Below are 26,120 nucleotides of genomic sequence, written 5' to 3'. Positions count from 1 at the left end.
GACAATATCCTTAAAGTGCTTAGAGCAGTTTTCATTAAACTTTGATGACTGATTTATATCTATTAAGATAACCTCCCTTTAGTTTTTTTTATAAATTTCTGATATAACATTGAGAAGTTATTGAACTTTATTTGTTTATAGTCTGACAACAGATTTACTAAGTATTGCGCAACAGCACAGTGTATTGCACAACAGCAGGAAATCTCGAATTGAATATAAATTCAATTCATATAACCAATTTCAAGTTCTTTGACTACATTTATTCAGAAACCTATAATATGTCAAATATTTAATTACAATCCAAATTCAGACCTGTATCAAGCTTGAATATTGTGTCCATTTTTGCCCCAACTGTTCAGAGTTGGATCTCTGCGGGCGTATCCAGCTGCGCTCAGTGAAGCAGTTTATTATTGTTGACACAAAGACTGTAGAAACAAACACCAAAACTTTTTTTTGTATGAAACAATCACATCTTCATTTGAAATAAATCAAAAACTAAAATACATATTGTTTTATTTAGGGTGCCCCAGGAATCCCAGGACCAACAGGACCTGCTGGTGTAACAGGAGAAAGAGTGAGTATAATACAATAGGTTTTCACCAAAAAAAATTACAAATAAATGAACCAGAAGTTTTAAAGGATTTTTAACCTTTTCTAATAAATAAATATACCTGATGGTGTATTTTAGCATGCTGATTAGTATTTGTTTTTAGTGGGGTTCACATTACATTTGCATCAACTTGTCCTGCCCTTCACAAGATTTGTGACCAGGATTTATCATAGAAGTCACATGACTAGTTTTCACCAAGTTGACTTTCAAAAAGCTAGTAAAAGAACAAATTTTTGTTTTGATCCTGAAAAGAGGCCATGACAATCAGACAAATCTAATCTGATTCCTAGAGTTTGATGATATCTGAAAAATTGTTTGTTGGCACAGTTTGAGGCTTTTATTCAGCTTCTTCACTCAACACACTTGCAAAAAAACTACATTTTAAGACTCTGAGCTGATAATGAACAACATTATTATTCTGAATAATGAATGTGATAACTGGTACATATCATGTTATGTGTGAACCATGGTGACTAAAAAATAAAGTTAAAGAGTATACTGCATTGAAATGAAATTATTTTCCTTGCAAGCTCATACTGTACTGGTCCAGTACCAGTTACAATCAGTTTTTCTGAAATATTGATTAACAGAAACTCATTTTTTAAATTTTCTTGTAAGGGTTACCAAAAGTCAGGTTTAGCACCTTAGACTTGGACTTAAAATCCTCTGAAAAAAAAGATAACAGTTACAAAGTTTTTGTAGGTGACACTTATAATATTGGTAATATATTTTGTAGGGATCACCTGGACCATCTGGTGGCCCTGGACCACAAGGACCCCCAGGCGCAAGAGGACGTGATGGAGAACGTGGACAAGAGGGAGAGAAAGGATCACCTGGAGACGTTGTAAGATGATAATTCATTTATTGATTTTCATGAAGCTGTGATATCTTTAGTTTTAATTTTAGCAGACTATCCGTCTATATGTTGCTTTTTCCATCTTGAATATTCAGTCCTTCAATGTTAGAACTGCATTAGGCCAAAAAAAAAAAAAATGTGTGTTTACGGTCACCTGACTGACCCTCATTTTATCGCTGCGACCCTAACTTTTTTATCGGCAATTTCCGGAAATTGCAGAAATTCCTGCCTTTTCCGTCAAGGATACGGGTATTTAACGTATTTAACAACAATGGTAGCCTCCAGTGCCAGAAAACTAGCTGATAGACAAGCATGTGCACCATTATAGTGTCTTCTGTTTCTCTGTATTATAGCTAATTGTGTCAAGAAACTACAATTGAACTTCCCGCCACCTAATAAAAAAAAAGACCTACCGAACCTATTTTTTTCAGCATGTGACAGTAAACTCACATATTTTTTTTATCTCCTTCCCTCCTTTGGATTCGAACTGGAGCTGTTGAGAGATCAACACCAACATTTCATGATATGTCCCACAACATTTTCTGTGTACTTGCAATTTTTGATCAACAGAAATGCAACAGTTATATAAATGGGAAAAAAATCACAAGCAAATTCTGGAAATTTCCTATTTTTTATTTTATAATATGACAAAACATAGAACATAATATAAAGTAACAAAATATGATGAAAATGTATTAGGGCTATTCTATTAAAATGTATGTGGGAGGGTAGGAAGGGACTTTCAAAATATCCCTACAACCAAGAACCATTTTTTAGATAATTTTGTATAATGGTTATAGATGCATACTGAACAAAGACCCATGACCCACATTCAAAAATTAAACTTCCCTTCCTACCCTCCCACATACATTTTAATGGAATAGCCCTTAACAGGAAATCATATATGAACCCAACTTTTCTCAATCAAGATTCAATTTTGTCTCACCTGCAAAACATACATGTAGTGATCCTTCATTCTGGCATGGGTGTGGGCAACATTTAGTTATTTTCTGTAAAGCACATAGACCAAAATGTATTGATATAGACAGGGCAACATCATTAGTATTGCACTTGCTGATTTATTTGTATGATGACTAATTTGATCATATCGTTTAATAGAGACATATCTAAAATGTTGGACATCCATTATATATGTAAACAAAGTTGAGTATTTTCTGTGAAACTATTTTAGGGTACAGTTGGAACACCTGGATCACCCGGACCAGGAGGCCCAAGGGTAAGTCCTCTTATATTTGACCTTATCTTCAAACAAAATCATTTTCACTTTCATGCAGAATAATTGCTAATATTTTGCAAATGGTCCCTGATATATAAGGCATAAAGTAATATTTGTTACTTCAACTTAAACAGTTAAATATTTATAGCTAAATATGCATTATAAACAACTTTACTTTTGAAGAAACAAATTACATATACCATTTAAATTCAATATTTTTATGGAATTTTATGCCAGATTGTATTTTTCTTACAGGGACCAATGGGACAAACTGGAAATGAAGGAAAGCCCGGAGCTCAAGGACCAGCAGTAAGTTATGTATATTTCTTGTCAATAATTACTTGGCTCATAAGCTTTAATAATCTACAGTTTTAAAACATCTCACCCAGTCCTAAGCACTACTAAGCCTCACCATAGAGACAGAGATACTGGTATTTTAAATTACTTTCCTAAATAAATCTAATATAATATTCAGGTCACACTTCGCCAAAAGGTTGGCGTTAAAGTAAGAAAAGATGGACAAAACTACAATATAAATAAATAAGGTTGTATAGGTTTTACTTTGAAATTTAATATAGGTCTATTTGTTATTTAAATTTAAAGCACTTTTTGAAAAAAATTAAGATTAAAGGATATTATATACCTGATAAGAAATTCATTCATTTTGGCCAGTTTTTAAATTGTTTGTTATTATTTGTGATGCAAGTGGAGCTGTTCTCCACTTCAATGAAGCCTTAATAATTTGCCAAATTAATGAATAACTTCTTACTCATATAATTTTGATATTCTAGGGTCTAAGTGGAAAAGATGGACGACCTGGAGAGCAAGGAAATTCAGGGCCTCCTGGACCTCCTGGCTTGAATGGACAAAGTGGTCTCCCAGGTGAACCGGTAAGAACATTTGTTACAGTACAATGATTTTGATGAAAACTGTACTAATATGACCTGTGCAAATCATTAAAAAGCATAAATAACATTCACTAAAAGTATCTCCGTCACCAAACATCAGATATTATTTCTCTGAAATGAGTGGTTATGCTTCTTTAATGCTGCCAGCATTGTTGCCACATAAGGTCATTTATTTCAATCCATTTTTTAACCTGTTACATTTGTAACTTTAGACATTCAAGTCTGGAAATATGATGACTGAGGATTCTGTGTGAATTGTTGGCAGTAACTGTTTTGACTGTTTTCATTCAGCTGTTTCATTAAGAAAAATAATCAAATAGAAATAGAAATACCTTATGGAATATATCTGATATTTATTTGCAGGGGCCAGGTGGACGAGATGGTGAGACTGGACCACCAGGACAAGCGGGACCAAGAGGACTACGAGGTCCACAAGGAGATGGAGGACCAGTCGGACCTCCTGGAAACTCTGTAAGCATACATTTTGATGGTCAACTCTGATTTGACTCAAATGACTAATTCAGCATTTGTTGCTTGTTTAGACATTCTTGACATTTATTTCAAAGAGAATTGCAAATCAAAAATACTGCTTACCGGTACTAGTAAAATGAAATAAAAATATTGTGGAATAATCCTATTTGCTAACATATCCTCATAACTTTAAATTCCAGCCATTGATTAAATAAAAGCTGCTTTCTGAATTGTAAAATATTAATGATATTACCAATTAATTAATATAAAAAACTCAAAAAATATCAGTAATTTGGAATGGTTTTTTTTTTTTTTTTTTTTTTTTTTTTATGTAAATTAGACTCTGTACTAGGTGATTAAAATAAAAATTTATAGAAAGATAAAATAGTTTGTTATTAAAACCATTTGAAGGTGTTTATCATCCATAAGATATGTACTCAAAGTAAGATTTTTAAATTGTAGGGACCACAAGGAGAAAGAGGAGCTCCAGGAATTCAAGGAGAACCAGGTGGTGCCGTAAGTATATTATTAAAAGACCTTTGTTACAGACCTTTGGGTCAAAATAAGGATGACCACTGGATATTTAGCTCACCTGGGCCAATGGACCCTATGATCTATTGCCGCCACTTGTAGTCCTTCAAAGGGTCAGTTGAGAGGCAGAAAATAAGACGTATTTTTTTGGCCTGACCTGCTTTGTTTTTTTCTATTTATTTAATTTGTCAGTAACTCTATATCAGATGCTGAGATCTGCTTTTATAACGTTTTACTTTATTACAGGTTTTTTGTCGGTCATGATGACCATTTCATCAGATGCTGAGATCTGCTTTTATTATGTTTTACTTTATTACAGTTTTTTTGTCGGTCATGATGACCATTTCATCAGATGCTTAGATCTGCTTTTATAACAGTTTATTTTTGTCAGCCATAATGACCATTTCATGACAGAATAAACAAATGAAGTTGTTATCAATTCTGATTTATAAATTGAATTTTGAAGAGAAATCTTTGATAAGTAAAAGCAGTGATTAACATTGATATTCATATCTTTTGGTCATTAGGGTTTGGCTGGAATATCTGGTGCCCCAGGAGAGCCTGGTCGAGGAGGAGATCCCGGTACGCCTGGACCACCAGGAGAGGCAGGAACTCAAGGAGACAGAGTAAGTTTTATGGAACCTGAGACCTTTGTTTCATGTAATAAAAATACCTACAATGTTAGCAGTACATTTTTTATCATTGTGTACAGGAACCCAAAGAGAAAGAATAAGTTTTATGGAACCTGAGACCTTTGTTTAATGTATTATAAACATCTACAGTTTTAGCAGTACATTTTTTTATCATTGTGTACAATTTATTCCAAGTGGATAGTAATAGGAACATTTTCAATTTCACTATTCAATTAATATTGCATATTGTAAATTCAGAAGTTAGTACGTACATTTATTATTGTAAATCACTAATTACTGATAAAAATGTGAAATCTAATTTAAATGCAATTGCAAAAATTTTGTGCAGGAAAACATTACTGAAATTATGAAAGCGTTGTTATTATTGCGAACCTATGTCACATTTTTTGCCTTAATAAAAAATCACGATAACTTCTTATAACTTTATTTGACAATATATTATAGGGTGAACAAGGATTCCCAGGAAACGCTGGACCAATGGGTAAACGGGGACCAGCTGGAGAGAGAGGACCTCCTGGACCTGCTGGAGAACCAGGATTACTTGTAAGTGTCTCTGTAATAACATGGTTGTATGCATTATCTAAAAAATACAGACTGTCCTTAAAAACTTAGCAGTGTTCCCTTATTTTCACTCAAAAATTCTATAACAAATTCTGATATGGAAACTATACAACTCTGGTTGGACATAAGATTTCTTCAAAGCAAGCAGAGTGAAAAAGATCGCATATGAAGCAATTCCTATTAGAACATAAAAAGGAAAAATTGAATGAAGTTCCTGGTAATTAATCAACTGAAAAGTTGTTTATAGGGTACGGTTATTATTGTTGGATGTGCAATTGATGCTAATGAAATACTTTAAATTAGATTAATAATTGTGATTTCTGGAAATCATATGCTACATACAAATATCTGTGAATTTACAGTAAAATAATTTGATTTCTTTGTAGGGTGTAATTGCATTCACTTAACCTGTCTCTCCTTCTTACAAGCATGTATGTCTGTACTTGAAGATTATAATTTTTTTTATTGATGATGGACAAAATATGCATTGCATTGATATTGGGCAGTATTGAAAGTTTCAAAGATATTGTATTTGTTTGAGAGTTGATAAATTTTGAAATCATCAATATTTGCAATAATATCTTTTAGTTATTTCTGAATTATTATTTATTTTTAGTTATATTTCTGAATTATTATTTATTTTTAGTTATTTCTGAATTATTATTTATTTTTAGAATATATTTTCTATTGAACTACTTTTAGGGACCAGCTGGACCAATAGGAGAGCGTGGTAATCCTGGATCGCCAGGTTTGACCGTAAGAATTTTCATACATAACAATGGATCACTCAGATCTTTAAATACAAAAAAAATTGTTTGGGACAGTTTAAAAAATTACTTTTGAGAGGATCTCACATAGTAGTTTTATTACTTTTAAGAATTTGTTGTCATCTTGAATAATAATTTCATTATTAAACTTTGCTAAAATAAAACTGCTTGACTTCTTTTGTAGAAACTCCATGGCCTATTAGCATATGATATGTATATAAGTGTTGTTAGTGGAAATTAAGCACACATTAGGCATTTTGCTCATACACGAATTAAAACTTGACAAAAATACCAAAAATACAGACCATGATAATACATCACAAAATTAACACAACACAAAAATAACACATTCAGCTGGTGTAATCATATGTAATTATATTTTTTAGGGTTTAACTGGTGACACAGGATTGGTAGGTCCACCTGGATCAAGAGGAGGAAGAGTAAGTTTTTATTCATCAAGACTTAAGTTAATTATCAACAATTCATTTTTAACAGATTCTGCTTTTATTATGAAATGGTAAATTCTTTTATGAAATAGCTTATGACCGTAAGCTTTGTTATAGATCTTTTCATATTTGGAAAGACATGCCTTGTTTATTATTTTGACGTTAAAGCATTACATATGGTATAGAAATATTGTCTTTCAGTGTCCTGTTTTTATTATGAACAAAGAGAATACAAAATATTTTCTTCTGATATCCTGCAAACAATATTCAAATATTTTCTGCCTCTATTTTGTTTTGGTTATAAACAAATGTTAATACTTGATCATGTTTCTGTAATAAGGTAGTATTAAAATTTTTGTGTACATCATATTTCATCTTCTTAGTCCACCTCTTCTTTGAAAAGAATGAGAACTGCTAGGAGTGTAAACAAAGAAATATGCCATCTTTATCAAAAACAAAATATGAATGTAAAAATGTAAATGACTTTGACTCACTAAAAATAGGTTAAAAGGTTGGTGATGTTTTATTTCTTCACTCTTTCTTCATCTGGTTATATTTTCCAAAAAACTTGTACCTTTTAAAAGTTGTGTGATTAAGAGGTCAATATCCAGTGTAGGAACTGTTCATTTTCATCTGGTTATATTTTCCAAAAAACTTATACCTTTTAAAAGTTGTGTGATTAAGAGGTCAATATCCAGTGTAGGAACTGTTCATTAATTGATTATGATGGTATGGTGACCTATGATAGGTCATTTTTGCTGACTTTTTGTTTCCATTGATAATTGTTTAATACCTCATATATATAACTTTATTGTCTCCCACGTAAAAATTAAATGGAAAATTGCAATGTTATTGCTCTCATGTGTTCAATTTTTGCCAGAATTTTATGAAACTTATTTCATAGGTTTGTATCAGCAATGTCTTTGACACTTTCGAAAATAAGTTCTGATCAAATATTTTTAATGAGTTATACCCCTTGGAAATAGAAATTATAATGGAAATCACATTGCATTTGCTCTGAAGTCTTCATTTCTCTTAAGATGTTAATAAAAAGTTTTAAGAACAAAAAAAAAAAGGTGCTTTTTTTAGTTATTGCCCTTGTACCCAACGCAGGGGACATTGGAACTTTGTTCTTTTATTTATATTAACTAGAAAGTATAAAACATTAAATTTGTTATTTTATGTTTAAGGGAATGCCAGGAGAAAGGGGAAGCGATGGACAAGTGGGTGCACCTGGTGAGGCAGGAAACCCAGGAATCCCAGGACCACCAGGACCAAGTAATACTCAACTACCACCAAAAGGAGAGCCCGGTCCACCAGGAGAAAGTGGAATTGAAGGACCAAGTGGTGAAGTTGGTCCAAGAGGATACCCAGGCAACCCAGGACCAACTGGTCAACAAGGCTCACCGGTAATGTTTGTCATGACTGCAACAAAAACACAATAATTATATTTCTGGTCATTAAATGTTAGCTATTTGTTTAATAGTTTAATTATACTCCCGTTTAAAAAAAAGTGGGGTATACTGTTTTAGCTCTGTCTGTCTGTCCATCTGTCAGACAATCCATTCGTCCCATGAATATTTTTCATCGCATCTTTCTCAGGAACTGCATCATAAGGATTTCTGAAATTTGGTTTCAGGGTTTATATAAGTCAGCTGTACCGTGTGATGCATTTTCAGATTCATCACTCAACAACTTCCTGTTTACTGAAATATTTGGGCGGGGGTATCATCAGTGAGCAGTAGCTTGCAGTTTCACTATTTTTTTTTGTAAAAAAGTCAACAATAATTATACCCCTGCTTTAAAAAAGTGGGGGTATACTGTTTTACCTCTGTCTGTCCGTCCGTCCATCCGTCCATCCGTCCTTCCTTCAGTCAGTCCGTCCGTCCGTCAGTCCGTCCATCTGTCTCATGAATATTTTTCGTTGCAGCTTTCTCAGGAACTACATCATAAGGATTTCCGAAATTTGGTTTCAGGGTTTATATAAGTCAGCTATACCATGTGATACGTTTTCAGATTCATCACTCAACAATTTCCTGTTTACCAAACACTTACATATTTTTACACTATTAAAATTATCAAGTTGCGGCGGGGGTATCATCAGTGAGCAGTAGCTCGCAGTTCACTTGTTTATTATCAATTTGAACAGATCGCTGTACCTCAATATTCAGTCATTGATTAATGCAATGGTATTAGCAGATATCAGGGAGCTCCTGCATAAGTATCAGTAGGTATCAGGGAGCCTTTGGTCACTATCCCTCTTGCATGTACTCCTGTATAAGTATCAGTAGGTATCAGATAGCCTTGGGTCACCATCCCTTTTGCATGTACTCCTGTATAAGTATCAGTAGGTATCAGGGAGTCTTGGGTCACCATCCCTCTTGCATGTACTCCTGTATAAGTATCAGTAGGTATCAGGGAGCCTTGGGTCACCATCCCTCTTGCATGTACTCCTGCATAAGTATCAGTAGGTATCTTGGAGCCTTGGGTCACCATCCCTTTTGCATGTACTCCTGTATAAGTATCAGTAGGTATCAGGGAGCCTTGGTTCACCATCCCTCTTGCATGTACTCCTGCATAAGTATCAGTAGGTATCAGGGAGTCTTGGGTCACCATCCCTCTTGCATGTACTCCTGCATAAGTATCAGTAGGTATCAGGGAGTCTTGGGTCACCATCCCTCTTGCATGTACTCCTGCATAAGTATCAGTAGGTATCAGGGAGTCTTGGGTCACCATCCCTCTTGCATGTACTCCTGTATAAGTATCAGTCGGTATCAGATAGCCTTGGGTCACCATCCCTTTTGCATGTACTCCTGTATAAGTATCAGTAGGTATCAGGGAGTCTTGGGTCACCATCCCTCTTGCATGTACTCCTGTATAAGTATCAGTAGGTATCAGGGAGCCTTGGGTCACCATCCCTCTTGCATGTACTCCTGCATAAGTATCAGAAGGTATCTTGGAGCCTTGGGTCACCATCCCTTTTGCATGTACTCCTGTATAAGTATCAGTAGGTATCAGGGAGCCTTGGGTCACCATCCCTCTTGCATGTACTCCTGCATAAGTATCAGTAGGTATCAGGGAGTCTTGGGTCACCATCCCTCTTGCATGTACTCCTGCATAAGTATCAGTAGGTATCAGGGAGTCTTGGGTCACCATCCCTCTTGCATGTACTCCTGCATAAGTATCAGTAGGTATCAGGGAGTCTTGGGTCATCATCCCTCTTGCATGTACTCCTGTATAAGTATCAGTAGGTATCTTGGAGCCTTGGGTCACCATCCCTTTTGCATGTACTCCTGTATAAGTATCAGTAGGTATCAGGGAGCCTTGGGTCGACATCCCTCTTGCATGTACTCCTGCATAAGTATCAGTAGGTATCAGGGAGTCTTGGGTCACCATCCCTCTTGCATGTACTCCTGCATAAGTATCAGTAGGTATCAGGGAGTCTTGGGTCATCACCCCTCCTTTATGCACTAATGCATTAGTATCAGTAGATATCAGGAAGCCTTGGGTCTTCATCTCTTCTTCATGTCTTAAAGCATCAGTATCAGTAGGCATCAGGGAGCCTTAGGTCTTCATCTCTTCTTCAAGTATTAAAGCATCAGTATCAGTAGGTATCAGGGAGTCTTGGGTTTTATCTCTTCTTCATGTATTAAAGCATCAGTATCAGTAGGTATCAGGGAGTCTTGGGTATTTATCTCTTCTTCATGTATTAAAGCATCAGTTTCAGTAGGTATCAGGAAGCCTTGTGTATTCGACCACAAAAGAGGCTTTATCTCATATAATCAATCCCCTTAAAATAGTACAGCACAGTCAAAATTGCTTTACTATAAGGAAAGTTTGTGTTTTATTTATAAGAGGATAAAAGGAATTTTGGTGCGTTAGATTAATCGTTTCTTTAATTGTAGGGCCCACCAGGACCAGCTGGAGAAATAGGAGGTGAGGGAAGACCTGGACCAGAAGTAAGTATAGAAATGTATACATTCCCATGTTTATATATTCAATATATAGAGATATATATATATATAAACAAGTCTAAATTGAAAACAACGTTCTAACCTATGATTGTGTTGAATAAAAATCACAATTTTTATACGTGTGCATGCAAAACAAATTTCTCGGTAGAGGGGTCTAAATACAGCACAAACAACATTTTGCAAAAGACCAAAAAAGTGAAAAAGTATATTTTAACAAAACGCATTTGACTAGCAAGTCAAACAACATATGTTCTTAAACCCTGCTAAATGCCAAATAAACTGATCACCAGATGTAACAAAATGGATCTTAACTATTAATTTAATACCAAACAGAAAACAATAAACTTGCGGAAAAGATGGTATACTGCAAACAAAAGGTGCAAAAATGAGTACACCATATCTGGATTTTGACAATTAATGTCTCTTCAGTGATGTTAGGAATCAAAACGGTATTTGGAAGGCCATATAATTTACCTCAATTTAGGATAGACTCTTGAATTTTGAAGAGTCGAAATAGGATGAAGGGATCATATAAACCCGAAGGCAAATATATATATGTATATAAAGTGCCTAGAAATTCAACCTAACAATGTTAGAGGAGATCTAATTCGTTATTTCATCTCTGACTGGGGCTGGAACCTGTACTTTTCACATCTCACTTCTACGGCAACACTGCCTAGAATTGCATAGACACCTTATCCCCTCCTCTAACTATAGCTGATAAAAGTGTACAGGAATGATCATCTACTCGTATCTTCTGTATAATTACAGAATGCTATTATATTTTTAGAAGCATACCATCACTATGACTTTATAAATAGATATATCTGCCTATGTGTAGTGACAACTGCAAATTATACCTTGTCCATCAGATATCTTATGATTAAGAAATACCAACCATTACATATATATATATATATATATGACTGAGCTATTTTAAACATAACGACTATTATTGTATTACATTTGATAAAAGAATTGACACTGGCAAATGCTATTTGTTTAGCTGAAATTTTTGTCTGCATGATTTTATAACATCCTCTTCCTTTATATTATATTACTCCTTATTTTAGGGAACAACCATTTAACTTCAAAGGGGGGGTTATGGTTTTTTTTCTCAGTACGAAAACATTTTTTGCACAACATTTTTTTTAGTTTTTCGATGCTATCAATCAAATTATTTTTCAAAATTTAACACTATAAGGTATGGGGAAAATCTGGATTCCAAATAAATTTTTTTGTCATCTGCTTGACCACAATTTTTTTTTCTTCATCAAATTAGGGATCAGAATATTTTTTTAGGAAAAAACCATAACCCCCCCCCCTTGAAGTTAAATGGTCGTTCCCTTAGTATTGTTGTGCAAAGACCTTTATGCAGAAATATAAATAAATCTGATTCACTGTGTTTGAAAGCTTTTTGTCAAATAAAACTTTAGATCAACATTATAAACCAAATGTTTTTAATGATTCATTTTAATGATGATTTGAAGAAAAAAAAAATTCTTGAAGAAAATGACCCTTAAGTCTTTACTTGAAGAATTTTAAAAATATATTCTCATATACAACACTGAGCATACTAAACTTGTACATAACATAAGGTGGTAGAGTGGTCTAAGTAGTTCATCTACAGCAATCACAAGCTTGTCAACACTGAGACTGTGAGTTAGAACCTCCCACATGACAGGTGCGTTCCTCTTTGATTGTTATTGATTAGGATTGCCTGTTTTCTTACCCAAAGTCAATGGTTCTCTCCAGCTTCCTCCACAGAAAAAAATGGATGTCACGATATAGCAACGATTTCTTAAAGAGGCATTAAACACCAATAAGCAATGAATCAATCAAAACCTAAGTAAAGTAGCATACATATTCAAGCTTTATGACTAATTGTGTGAATTACAGTTATCATACATGTCATGGTTTGATATAAACAATGCTATGTAATGGTTAGTAATATAACAAATAAACTTTTATTATTCTAGGGAGATACCGGACCCAGAGGATACCCAGGTGAGCCAGGAGATACTGGTGAACCGGTAAGTTTAAATAAAATGTAAAGTGTGATGTAATATTATGATGAAAACATCTAATGCAAAAATAATGTCAAATTTTTTGCCAATTTATAATAATACATATTTAGAAAATTAAACACATAATTGAAACATTGTTAAGTATGAAGTCTTTTTTTAAAAAGTATCAATGTTATTGTATAGTGTGGTTTCATTTATTTTTGTGGGTACCAATTTTCTCTGATGAAAGAAAAATTGTGTTTCGAGGATTTTTTGATTTCGTGGTTTTAAAAATGGCTGCATACAAGCCAATAGAAAATTGGTACTTTGATGAACATTTTTTAAATTTGTGGTTCATCTGTTACCACAAAATCCACGAAAATTGCTATCAACGAATAATAATGAATCCACAGTATATAAACCTAGTTATTCATTCGGCTTCAATGCATTCTTGTTTAATTAAAGAACTGTGGTTCATTATTATTCGTCGGATACCAATTTTCATTGATTTTGTGGGAACCACGAATTACAAGTTTTCTATAGGCTTGTATGCCAACGTTGGCAAAACCACAAAATTAAATATCCACGAAAAAAGTTTTCCTCAATCCACAAAAATTGGTACCCATGAAAAATAAATTAATCCACAGTATAACAATTTATTAAAATTAGATAATGATTATTTTTACATTACTGTCTTTCAGTAAAATTAGATTTTAAAGTAATTATATTATTCATAACAAGTAAAAAAAGAGCAAATGAGTTTCTTGTTAGTGGTCACTAGATAGTGTTTTCAGTAAGTCTATTCATATTTATTTGTTATTAAAATGTCTGCATGTAAATATGCACAGGGGAGGGGGCTGCATACTTATTTGAAAGATTTCTATACTGTAAATTCAGAAGTTTTTGCGAGGTGTTTATTATTGCAAATAATGGGATTGGGTGATACTTGCAATAATAAGAACTCACATTGTGATATCTGATACATATATCTGTATACAGATTTTCCAAAATCACAATAATAAATCTTGCATTTTTGTCCTTTCTTAAAAAATGGCAATGATAAATGCATGCAATAATTTCTGAATTTATGGTATTTTTAATTTTATTAGAAATTAACAATCAAAAGTGTTAAAATAATTAATAATAACAATTTGAAGAAAGAATTGAACTGTTTTGTTGAGGAGAAAATAATTTTTATTAATGTAGGGGCGTGATGGTACTGATGGTGAACAAGGAGGTGCTGGAGAAGCAGGACAACAAGGACCCGCAGGTGCCCCAGGATCCCCTGGCAGACCTGGTCCACCAGGACCACAAGGCCCACAAGGAAATACTGGATTTATGGGACCAGGTGGAAAGGCTGGAGCAAGGGTAAGTTACTGGTTTAATATCTAGTAGTTTTGATAACATTTTTTTTTTAATCGAACAAGGAGCTTTCAACTGTACTCAAGCATTATGCCCCTTTGTTATGGTAAAAATTGGGATTTTTTTGTTTATGGATAATAGTTAAAGTACCAATTAACAAAATCTCTTAAGATTTGAACATTGTCATAATCCATAAACTACAGGCCAAGGATGATCCATAAAATACAGGCCAAGGTCAGTTTTGTAAAAAAGGATGTCTTATTTTAAGAATAATCAAAGTTTAACACTGAGGTGTTGTTGTTTTAGGGAGACCGTGGAGAGACTGGACCACCCGGACCTGGAGGAAGAGATGGGGAATCTGGACCACCAGGTCAGAATGGACAATCTGGTGATCGAGGAAATCCTGGTCCAATAGTAAGTTTGATATTATATTTTGAAGGTTGTGGCAGTAGAGACTAAATGCTTTACAGTAATTAAAGAAAATCATATGATTTATACACTTTAAATTAACTTTGCTATCGAACTTAAATACCAGAAACTGGCAAGATCATTGAATATATTGCAATATCACTCAAAATAAAGTTTACTTTGATATGAGAAGACATGAACATTTGAAAATGTCTTGCAGATATAAAAATTATCAACTCATGTTATTGTTTGTTTTATAGGGACCACAAGGTATTCAAGGACCTTCTGGACCACAGGGTGAGAGAGGTAACCCAGGATACCCTGGAGCCCAAGGTGAACCTGGACCAGGTGGTGAACAGGGACCCCAGGTAATTTTTATGTTTATGCACAGTCCAAATTTATTGGTTTACCTTACCTTTGATGGTAAGATATTTTTCTTATGTTTCAGTGGGACGGCAAAGTTATTATTTTAATTCGGCCACAATATGCACTTTCATAAAGTTTGTCAGGTCCCTTTGTGTCTTAGGATGTGGAAGACCAATGGAAGAGATAAGGGTTGTGTTCAATATCATAGCAGCTTGTTAACTGCTATATCCTAGATATCTATCTATGTTGAAGGATATGCTAAATAGCTAGGCTTTCCAAATGACGTCATTGATAATAATTTATCAGACGCCATTTTGGATTCTCTAGATAGCGTGAATTTTTTAGGCTATCTAGATCTTTTTAGCAGCTAGGCTAGCTATACGTTCACTAGTCAAAATCTACATAGACCTACGTAGCTGCTATGATATTGAATGCACCCCAGTTATCCTTCCTTTGTTTTTATATGACCGCAAACAATTTTTTGGGTTCATATAATGCTATGATGTCGTCGTCGTCGTCCGAATGACACATTTGGTTTCCGGACAATAACTTTAGTTTAAGTGAATGGATCTCTATGAAATTTTACAAGAAGGTTCAATACCACAAAAGGAAGGTTGGGATTGATTTTGGGGGTTATGGTACCAACAGTTTAGGAATAAAGGGTCACAAAGGGCCAAAAACAAGCATTTTTGTAGTTTCCGGACAATAACTTGTGTGTGAATGTATGGATCGTTCTGACATTGTTCCACAAGGTTCAATATCACAAAGGGAAGGCTGGGATTGAGTTTGGGGGTAATTGCTCCAAACATGCAGGAATTAGGGGCAAAAAAGGGGCCAAATACAAGCATTTTTCTAGTTTCCAAACAATAACTTGTGTTTAAGTTTATGGATCTCTCTAAAATTGTACTTCAAGGTTCCATACTACAAAGGGAAGGCTGGGATTGAGTTTGGGGTCAATTGCTCCAAGGGAAGGGGGGGCAAAAAGTTTGGGGGGATTTTTTTTTCTCATTTCTATTTCAAAATTTTTTAAATTTCAAATTTTTGAAAAGTTTCAAGAAGAAATCTTTGATTGCACAGTATTGCTCAATAGATTTTTAAGATCTTTGACCACATTTATTTTGTGTCAGAAACCTATATTATGTCAAAAATTTGATCACAATCCAAATTCAGACAGTATCGAGCTTGAATATTGTGTCCAAATTTGCCCCAACTGTTCAGGGTTCAACCTCTGTGGTCATATCAGGCTGCGCTCAGCGAAGCATTTTATTAGAATGTAATATTTACTTCTCCAGAACGAAAAAAATGATTGAGAAAATTCAGGTGAATTGGTCATCTGACCAAAAAACTATACAGGAATGTTTCAAATTGTTAAACATGTCCTCTTTCAGAGGTGAAACCATCATGACCAGACACATTTTTGTGGAGTTCATGGCATTCTTTGACTGTTTATCGTGTTGTAAGTTTTAGAGATTTCTTAGGTCTTTACTTTAAAAGAATCTCATTTACACAAATCTCATACCGTAATTCATGTATTCCAAATTTAAGATGACACACTCGACCTCAGATGAGTCGAACCTAGGATAAGTCAAATACTTTGGTCCGGGCCCATTCGACTTCGACATAACGAGGTCCAACTGTACTGTATTCTTTAAAGAAGCAAGATCAGAATATTCAAACATTTTCCAGTAAATATGTTTTTGTGATTATATATTATAGGGTCCCCCAGGCCTTGCAGGAGATAATGGCAAAGATGGATACAGTGGACCACCTGGACCCCCAGGACCAATGGGACAAAATGGAATGACAGGACCCCCTGGTGAACCTGTAAGTTAGCAGGTTGCAGTAATTTTAATTTCTAAATACATGTATTAATCTAAAAATAGGGGATTTATTCTTAAATGAATTAAAAAATAATGCAAAGTGGACAGTTAAATATCTGGTTGTCAGAATATTTCTTTTAATTGATTCTGAATTCTTATGTTTTCTATATCTACAGCACAAACATTAGCTTTGCTATTTCATTTCAAAGCAAAATTTATAAAGTGCAAATAAATTTACTAAAAGAGTTGGAACTTCAAAAAATAACCAAGGAGAAGTAAGATTTAAAGATGTTAAACCTTGTAAGTTTAGACTAGTTTTACTAACTGTGATTTTAAGATGAAGAACAGCAATAAAAGTGGTATTCCTTTGCTTTTTGTGTGTTTTCTGCTGTGCATGTACTGATTTTGTGTCATGGATGGATACCCATATCCTTTGTTTTTCTATTACTCAAGTTTGTCTTTTATGCTGAATTTTATTTTTTCTGATAGGGAACTCCTGGATTAAATGGCATGTCTGGAGCTCCTGGACGCCAAGGAGAGAAGGGAGGAAGAGGAATATCAGGATCTCCTGGATTACAGGGACCACCCGGACCTCAGGTAATTTGATGAGGTGGCAAGCCCATTAATACATACTACCAAGTTGATTGGATCAAAAACCATACAGACACTTATCTTTTTATGCCCCCGCCGTAGCGGAGTGGGCATTAAGTTTTACCCTTGTCCATCTGTACGTCTGTACGTCCGTCCGTGCCCCCGCCGTAGCGGAGGGGGCATTAAGTTTTACCCTTGTCCATCTGTACGTCCGTCCGTTCGTATGTCCCAAAGTTGGTTTCCATTCTCTAACTTTAGTTTGCCACAACCAAATGTTATGAAACTTATACACAATGCTTATTACCACAAAACACAGATCAAGTTTGAATTTTGGTGGCGTCACTCTAACCATTCTGGAGTTATGCCCCTTTACAAATGGAAAAATTGCTGAATTTTTCGTTTCCGTTCTCCAACTTTAGTTTGCCTCAACCCAATGTTATGAAACTTATACACAATGCTTATTACCACATGATACAGATCAAATTTGTAATTGGGTGGCATCACTTTTACCGTTCTTGGGTTATGCCCCTTTATAAACATAAAAATTGTTGAATTTTTCATTTCTGTTCTTTAACTTTAGTTTGCTTTAACCAAATGTTATGAAACTTATACACAATGCTTATTACCACAAAATACAGATCAAGTTTGAATATTGGTGGTGTCACTTTTACTGTTCTAGAGTTATGCCTGTTTACAAATGGAAAAATTGCCGAATTCATCATTTCTGTTCTTTAACTAAAGTTAGCCTCAACCAAATGTTATGAGACTGATACACAATACTTATTACCTCAAAACTCAGATCAAGTACAAATTTGGGTAGCGTCACTTTTACCGTTCTTCAGTTATGTCCCTTTATAACTTCATATGATATGTAAGCGGGGGCATCATCTGTGTCCCATGGACACATTCCCCATTTATTATTTACATTTTTACATATGAAGAATTGCAATAATAAATGTGAAAAATTTGTTTAATATCCTACATGTAAAAAAATGTCATTGCTGTCAATCTAGAGTTGAAATGAAATGTTTTATCATCTAAAAATGAGGACATTTAATCAAGTTTATATTTGTTGATATTTTTAGGGCCCATCGGGACCATTGGGAAATGATGGACCACAGGGAGAACGTGGTGAGAGGGTAAGTTGTTTCTTAGTTTAATCTAGTTATTACTTTCATGTATAGACTTTTAAAGATTTATTTCATAATGGCCTCTATGTGACCTCTGTGATTTCAATGGGTTTTTTTTTTTGTGTTTTGTCACAGGAACAAGATCCACATCAACATTTTAATATTTCATATCTTTACTTTCACTGCAACTCTAAACGTGAATTGAATAAAACTTGTAGACATTTCATAATCTTCATACATGTATAGTGTATCTTTTTAAATGTGTTCAATTATATTACATTGTAGTTTGCTCATTGTATATTGGTTTTATTTTCAGTGAAAAATGTTATTTTATTTTTAAGGGACAAACAGGTGAATCTGGAGTTCCTGGAGCCCCAGGACAACAAGGCTCAACGGTAAGTTTTCTAAAAAGATTATTAACAAAGTCCTATGACATTAAGGTTCAACGGTAGGTTCTCTAAAAATGTTAGATGTGTATAACCAGTCAACCAATAAATGAACAAATTAGAAACCATTATACAAATTTATAGCCTGGGATCTGATCAAAATGAACTAAGTGCTAATTTGGCTAAAAGAATATAAAGGGGACATTTTACAAGTACTCTGATATTGGCAAGCTCTAAAATGTGACTCACTGCATCACCAATCTGTATTTATGTGTTGGTATATGTGTTTTCATTTACTCAAAATCAAGTGTTGGGGTATGAATAGGTAAGCTGTAACTAGGACTTTTCATCCTTTTTCAAGTGAGAGGGTTAGCTAGCTATAAAACTATGTTTAACCCACCATTTTCTACATAGGAAATATCTGTACCAAGTTAGGAATATGACAGGTTTTTCCATTCGTTTGATGTGTTTGAGCTTTTGATTTTGCCTTTTAAAAGGGACTTTTCGTTTTGAATTTTGGAGTTTGGTAATTTAGTTATTTTACTTTTTTCATATCAGTTCCACATTAGAAATCTGCCTTTGCCATTTCAAAATAATTTGATTTTGTAAAAGTTCAGATGCTAATTAATTTTCTTTATGGATATAATATTTCATTAAAATAATTGCCATTGATATTATATTTGTTGTGTAGGGACCATCTGGACCAGCTGGTGCCACTGGAGAGACTGGGCGAGCAGGATCAAAGGTAAATTTTGTCATTTTTATCTGACGAGTCTAGACTCTTTTGTTGTTAAATGCTAGTATACAGTCAGACCTTGTTGCATCGAAAACTTGGATTACTTTAGGTATTTAATGTCAGACCTGTTAAAATTTCTGATTGTTTAATACAATTCTAACTGATGAGTGAAACTCGGTTGATATGAAATCTCAGTTAACTGAAGTATATTCCATGGCAATGATGATGAACAAATAAAGGAAATTATCCCTGATGTCTGGAAGTTTAAAGATCTAGCTTATTCATTCTATCATTATACAAAAAAAGATCTTAAGTCTAGTAGTTTTATCTTATTATAAAAAAAGATCTAATCTATTCATTTTATAATATTACAATACAAAAATAATCAAGTCTATTCTTTTTATCGTAATAGAAAATGTGTTTTTGTGGATGTTGAAAATGAGATATATAAATTTTAACTTTAAACAATTGAAAATGGAACTATGATAATACTTTAATAATGTATATTTTAGGGAGACAAAGGATGGCCAGGTATGCCAGGAGGACAAGGACTTCCTGGACCTCAGGTGAGTTGCAGATGAGGGTCTTTATGATAAAACATTTGGTACAAAAATGATAGTACATAGGCCAAGGGGAAATTTTATTAAAGAAACATTGAAGAAATAAATGTTTAAGTTACTTAAATTGAGCGAATAACTTTTTAACCTCTTCAAAGAATTATTTTTCTAGTTCAATTTAACTAGAATATTTACTGACCAACAGACTGATATCATCAAAATCTTGAATAACTTTTGAGATAGATTTCAAGTTTAAATGTTTGTTAATGAAAAATATTCAATTTTTTTTTTTTTAATTTAGGGACCTGGAGGAGAAATTGGTACAAGTGGACCACCCGGACCTCCTGGACCATCTGTAAGTTTAGTTAGAATATGGTTAAAGCATCTAAAGATGCATATTGCAACTTTCTTATACCATAAAGTACCGGTACCGGTAAATTTAGGTTTTATAAAGAGTATGAATTACATAGATATATGGTTTTATATGAACTCAAGTCATTTAATTTCAATACAATAATTAATGATTAATTCATAGAAACTTGTTACAAAAAATACTAAATTTTGTAATAGTAAATCAGTCTGATGTATATAGATACAATTTGTTTTAGGGAAGCCCAGGAACTCGTGGAAACTCAGGAAGAGATGGAGAACCTGGATCACCTGGTCAACCAGGACCACCTGTAAGTAGTTTTGGATTCAATATGACTAGTTACTTTTGTATATGAAACACTTAAAGATTCAAATTTTACTAGATCAATCCTAATATTGTTTATATGTTTATAACATTAAGATGTTATCATCTTTTTTTCTTTTGTATAGTTAGAATGCATGAATGATGTTAAAAAGTTTACCCATGAAATAATTTCCTTTTGATTTTTGAGATGCAAGAAATATATTATTTAGTATTTATTGTTTAAGCCACAATTGTTAAACAAATTAACTCGATAATTGTAAAGTAATGTATCTGTAATGTATTTGTTAATGGTTGTTGGTTGCTTAATATCCAGTGGCAAATATTTCGTGCATGTTCAGGACGAGGTAATGTGTCAGAGATCTCAAATAAAGCTGTAATTTATCAGAGATTTGATTATCAATCAAATTCGTTTAAATTTTTCAGGGAGTAATTTATTAGAGATTTGATTATCAATCAGTTTTGTTTAAATTTTTCAGGGAGGCAGAGGACCACAAGGAGATGATGGATTGACTGTAAGTACCACTTAAAGGAATATTTTTTGCATGCATTTATTATTGTGATTATTTATTGAGATTTCAGAAAAATTCAAATTGCAACCTATTTTGGGGCGATTATTGCAATAATAAAATCAATGCAAAAAGATCTGAATATTTGTATATAAATTTAAGCTTTAGTACTTTGGACATTTGTTATGAATTAACAGTGCTGAGATGGATTATTCTCCTACATGTCGCAGTTATTGTTGTTGGAATTATATATTACATATAGAAAAAATAGATGAGGAATAATTACCAATGAGAAACTATTGACCAAATGCCAAAGATTGAAGCAACTATAGGTCACTGTACGGCCTTCAACATTTAAAGCCATATATTTCTAAGATATAATATAGGTTACTGTAACCTTTATTTATTTGCATAGTAGAAGTGAGTGATTGGTTTTTCTTATTGACGCCCAAACATCTAAAATCCTTTAATCAACTTACCTGAGGGAGTTTCAAACTTTGGTATATTCAGTTCAATATTTCTTTACTACTGGTAAGATGGTACTACCAAAATATATACCGGTAACCCATATCAGTGTCATAGAACCAACCTTTCATTTAGCAAATGTAACCTTTTGAGATGACAGTTGCCTAGCATTGGAACAAGAACCAACCATTTACATAGCAATTGTACCTTTTTGAACTGATAGTTGCCTAGTCATGGCACTAGAACCAGCCATTTTCTTAGCAGTTGTACCATTTTGAACTGACAATGGCCTAACAATGGCACAAGAACCAGCCATTTTCTTAGCAATTGTATCTTTTTGAACTGACAGTTGCCTAGCAATGGCACAAGAACCAGCCATTTTCTTAGTAATTGTACCTTTTTGAAATGACAGTTGCCTAACAATGGCACAAGAACCAGCCATTTTATTGGCAATTGTACCTTTTTGAACTGACAGTTGCCTAGCAATGGCATAAGAACCAACCATTTACATAGCAGTTGTACCTTTTTTAACTGATAGTTGCCTCGCAATGGCACTAGAACCAGCCATTTTCTTAGCAATTGTACCTTTTTGAAATGACAGTTGCCTAGCAATGGCACAAGAACCAACCATTTACATAGTAATTGTACCTTTTTGAAATGACAGTTGCCTTGCAATGGCAGTAGAACCAGCCATTTTCTTAGCAATTGTACCTTTTTGAACTGACAGTTGCCTAACAATGGCACAAGAACCAGCCATTTTATTAGCAACTGTACCTTTTTGAACTGACAGTTGCCTAGCAATGGCACTAGAACCAACCATTTACATAGCAATTGTACCTTTTTTAACTGATAGTTGCCTAGCAATGGCACTAGAACCAGCCATTTTCTTAGCAATTGTACCTTTTTGAACTGACATTTGCTTACCAGTGGGATTGACTAAATGGTAAAATTGTGTATGCAACATAAGTTTCTTGGAAAACCTACTTTATGTTTGCTTGATATTAAGTGTTTTAAATTAAATACAGAAGAATTTAAGGAGCAGTAAAACCAAAAAGGTTTAAAAAGAATAGCCAGATATTGTGAAAAAAGAAAACTTTACAGACTCAAAATTGAATTACTAAGTGAAGTTCCCTGTTTCACTGTTCTGATGGTAGTGTTGTTATTGTCATGGTCTATTTATGATTTCAGGGACCAGCTGGACCCCAAGGACCAGCAGGACCTCCCGGACCACCCGTAAGTTTTATATATTATTATAATATTATAAGATGGCTGTATGTTTTGTAAAGTTTTCAAATATGAGGTAAAAATATATAATTTTAGTATGGTAAATACAATCATTGAATGTTGGAGAAAAAGATACCAAGCTTATAATTTTGTTCACCAGATGCACGTTTTGTCTACAAAAGACCTGTCAGTGACGCTAGAATTCAAAAAATTACAGTGATAATGCAGTATGAAGTTGGAAGCTAGCTTGAACAGGATAATGTTATTTATTTCATGCAATCTTTATAATTGACAGGGTTATGCACCTGTTTGGCCAACACAACCAAACTATAGAGGAGGAGGTGGCGGCAAGGGACCAGATCCAATGTATGTAAGTAAACATATTTGTACTTCAGCACCATTTTAATGCTTCCACCATAGCGGATGCGGCATTAAGTTTTACCCTTATCCATCTGTACGTCCATCTGTCTGCCGTCCGTCCGTACGTCCCGAAGTTGGTTTCCATTCTCTAACTTTAGTTTGCGTCAACCAAATGTTTTGAAACTTATACATAATGCTAATTACCACAAAACACAGATCAAGTTTGATATTTGGTGGCGTTTTTTAACCATTCTAGAGTTATGCCCCTTTATAAATGGAAAAATTACAAAATTTTTAGTTTCTGTCCTCTAACTTAAGTTTGCCTCAACCAAGTGTTATGAAACTTAAACACAATGCTTATTACCACAAAACACAGATCAAGTTTGAATTTTTGTGGCCTCACACTAACTGTTCTAGAGTTATGCCCCTTTATAAATGGAAAAATTGCCAAATTTTTAGTTTCCTTTCTCTAACTTAAATTTGCCTCAACCAAATGTTATGAAACTTATACACAATGCTTATTACCACAAAACACAGATCAAGTTTGAATTTTGGTGGGGTCACTTTAACCGTTCTAGAGTTATGCCCTTTTATAAATGGAAAAATTGCTAATTTTTTAGTTTCCGTTCTCTAACTTAAGTTTGCCTCAACCAAATGTTATGAAACTTATACACAATGCTTATTACCATGAAACACAGATAAGTTGAATTTTGGTAGAGTCACTTTAATCATTATTGAGTTATGCCCCTTTATAAATTGAAAAATTGCAAAATTTTTAGTTTCCGTTCTGTAACTTAAGTTTGCCCCAACCAAACATTATGTAACCTATACACAATACTTATTACCTTAAAACTCAGATCAAGTACAAATTTGGGTAGCGTCACTTTTATCGTTCTTGAGTTATGTCCCTTTATAATGTTAAATGCAAGTTGGGGCATCATCTGTGTCCATGGGGACACATTCTCCATTTATTTTTTATTAAGAGAAGGGAAATATATTGATGATTGATCATTTTATAGATTTGTTTATACTTACATAAAATGATGAATTTATATTGTAAAAGATTGATAGATGAAAGTAGTGAAGTGATATCAAACTATCTAAAACTGTGGAATATCTTGTTTTTAAATTCAGTACGGTGACGATCCAAAGACGACTCCAGAAGTAAACGAGGATTTGTCTAGAATTCAAGAGGCCCTCCTGCGTACCAAAAAACCAAATGGCAAGAAACATAATCCAGGTGTAACCTGCAAAGATATTCTTCTCCAGAATCCAGACTCTGAAGATGGTAAGTTAACTACTCTGTAAATATAAATAAATTGCATACATTTGACAGGATTGTTAAGTCAAAACTGGAGATTTGAAAATTTTCAACTGGAGTTTGGGCTTCATTACTAGAGATTTTTTTTACTCCCCCTGGAAGAATCACATGTATGAAATTGTTTGATCAGCAATCTTTTGAAATCTTTCTTGTTTTGAAAAAGACCAAAGAACTTTTTTTGTAATACTTCATAAGGAAAATTGCCTTTATTGTGGAAAATGCATGCTATGAATCTGCAACATATATTTGTGCTGATATACATGTGGGATTTTTAAAGATAAAAATTAAGATGTTTCTTGTGTAGAAGGAATAAATTTTTTACAATTTTCATATTTTGTATTTTATTAAGGATGGTATTATATTGATCCAAATGGTGGAACTTTCATTGATGCTGTTGAAGTTTACTGTAGGATGAAATTAGATGGAGAAACATGTGTTCCAGCTGCACCTAAAACAGTTAGTTCTTTTTCAGCCTTCACAACACTGGTTATATGGCAAAAAATCTTTAGAGATACAAAAACACATGAATGATAATAGTGGGATGGGGTCAGAAAGAGTCGATATATAACATCTTAAAACAATACATGAATATATCATAAAGAGATGTGGTATGATTACCAATGAGACAAGTATCCAACAGAGACCAAATGATGTGAATTTAACAATTATAGGTCACTGTACGGACTTCAACCATGAGCAAATCCCGTATAGTCAGCTTTAAGAGGCCCTGACATGAAAAACCTGAAACAATTTAAACAAAAAAAACAACAGTCTGATTTATGACAAAACAACGAATATAAAAGACAGCAACCTCTGACCACCACTGAATTTCAGGCTTCTGACTTGAGACAGGCACATAAAGAATGTGGCAAGGTGTAATATGTTTGTAAGTGCTCAACCCCTCTCTATTTCCTGGGACAGTGATGTAACAGCACAACATAAGGACAGAATAAAATCAGTTGGAAATGGCTTGACTCCTCAGATTGGCACGAAGCACAAAAAACAACTAACATACAAACAAAAGGCACAAAGAACCAATCTAAGATTACTAGCAGTTACTAAAAGCTATTTCAAATTCAGTAACAACTAATAAATTAATCATGTTCTCCCAGACTAAAGTATCGTAGTTCCTTTTTGAAATCAAAATAATCCAGAAAAAATGTCCACTTAAAAA

At 33.8% G+C, this 26,120-nt stretch overlaps 1 protein-coding gene and 1 long non-coding RNA gene across 2 annotated transcripts in view; one reads left to right on the top strand and one right to left on the bottom strand.

Moving 5' to 3' along the window:
• The window catches only part of LOC127730259 (uncharacterized), a 191,592-nt gene that overhangs the window by 102,646 nt on the left and 62,826 nt on the right, over positions 1–26,120 (bottom strand). The gene's annotated exons all lie outside the window — the stretch shown is intronic.
• Positions 1–26,120, top strand: part of LOC127730240 (fibril-forming collagen alpha chain-like) — a 57,150-nt gene that overhangs the window by 27,410 nt on the left and 3,620 nt on the right. The window contains exons 16-45 of the mRNA XM_052238536.1: positions 521–574; positions 1,347–1,454; positions 2,659–2,703; positions 2,959–3,012; positions 3,495–3,593; positions 3,975–4,082; positions 4,545–4,598; positions 5,141–5,239; positions 5,711–5,809; positions 6,530–6,583; positions 6,981–7,034; positions 8,231–8,449; positions 10,946–10,999; positions 12,994–13,047; positions 14,227–14,388; positions 14,689–14,796; positions 15,051–15,158; positions 16,873–16,980; positions 17,466–17,573; positions 18,653–18,706; positions 19,039–19,092; positions 19,775–19,828; positions 20,332–20,385; positions 20,678–20,731; positions 20,985–21,056; positions 21,547–21,582; positions 23,230–23,274; positions 23,561–23,635; positions 24,760–24,913; positions 25,296–25,402. Coding sequence (XP_052094496.1) covers positions 521–574; positions 1,347–1,454; positions 2,659–2,703; positions 2,959–3,012; positions 3,495–3,593; positions 3,975–4,082; positions 4,545–4,598; positions 5,141–5,239; positions 5,711–5,809; positions 6,530–6,583; positions 6,981–7,034; positions 8,231–8,449; positions 10,946–10,999; positions 12,994–13,047; positions 14,227–14,388; positions 14,689–14,796; positions 15,051–15,158; positions 16,873–16,980; positions 17,466–17,573; positions 18,653–18,706; positions 19,039–19,092; positions 19,775–19,828; positions 20,332–20,385; positions 20,678–20,731; positions 20,985–21,056; positions 21,547–21,582; positions 23,230–23,274; positions 23,561–23,635; positions 24,760–24,913; positions 25,296–25,402 — 2,508 coding nt within the window. The remainder of the gene's footprint in view (positions 1–520; positions 575–1,346; positions 1,455–2,658; positions 2,704–2,958; positions 3,013–3,494; positions 3,594–3,974; positions 4,083–4,544; positions 4,599–5,140; positions 5,240–5,710; positions 5,810–6,529; positions 6,584–6,980; positions 7,035–8,230; positions 8,450–10,945; positions 11,000–12,993; positions 13,048–14,226; positions 14,389–14,688; positions 14,797–15,050; positions 15,159–16,872; positions 16,981–17,465; positions 17,574–18,652; positions 18,707–19,038; positions 19,093–19,774; positions 19,829–20,331; positions 20,386–20,677; positions 20,732–20,984; positions 21,057–21,546; positions 21,583–23,229; positions 23,275–23,560; positions 23,636–24,759; positions 24,914–25,295; positions 25,403–26,120) is intronic.

This window comes from Mytilus californianus, unplaced genomic scaffold (assembly GCF_021869535.1).
Source record: "Mytilus californianus isolate M0D057914Y unplaced genomic scaffold, xbMytCali1.0.p SCAF_2, whole genome shotgun sequence".
NCBI classification, from domain to species: Eukaryota; Metazoa; Mollusca; class Bivalvia; order Mytilida; family Mytilidae; genus Mytilus; species Mytilus californianus.
This window is presented reverse-complemented; position numbering and strand designations above follow the sequence as displayed.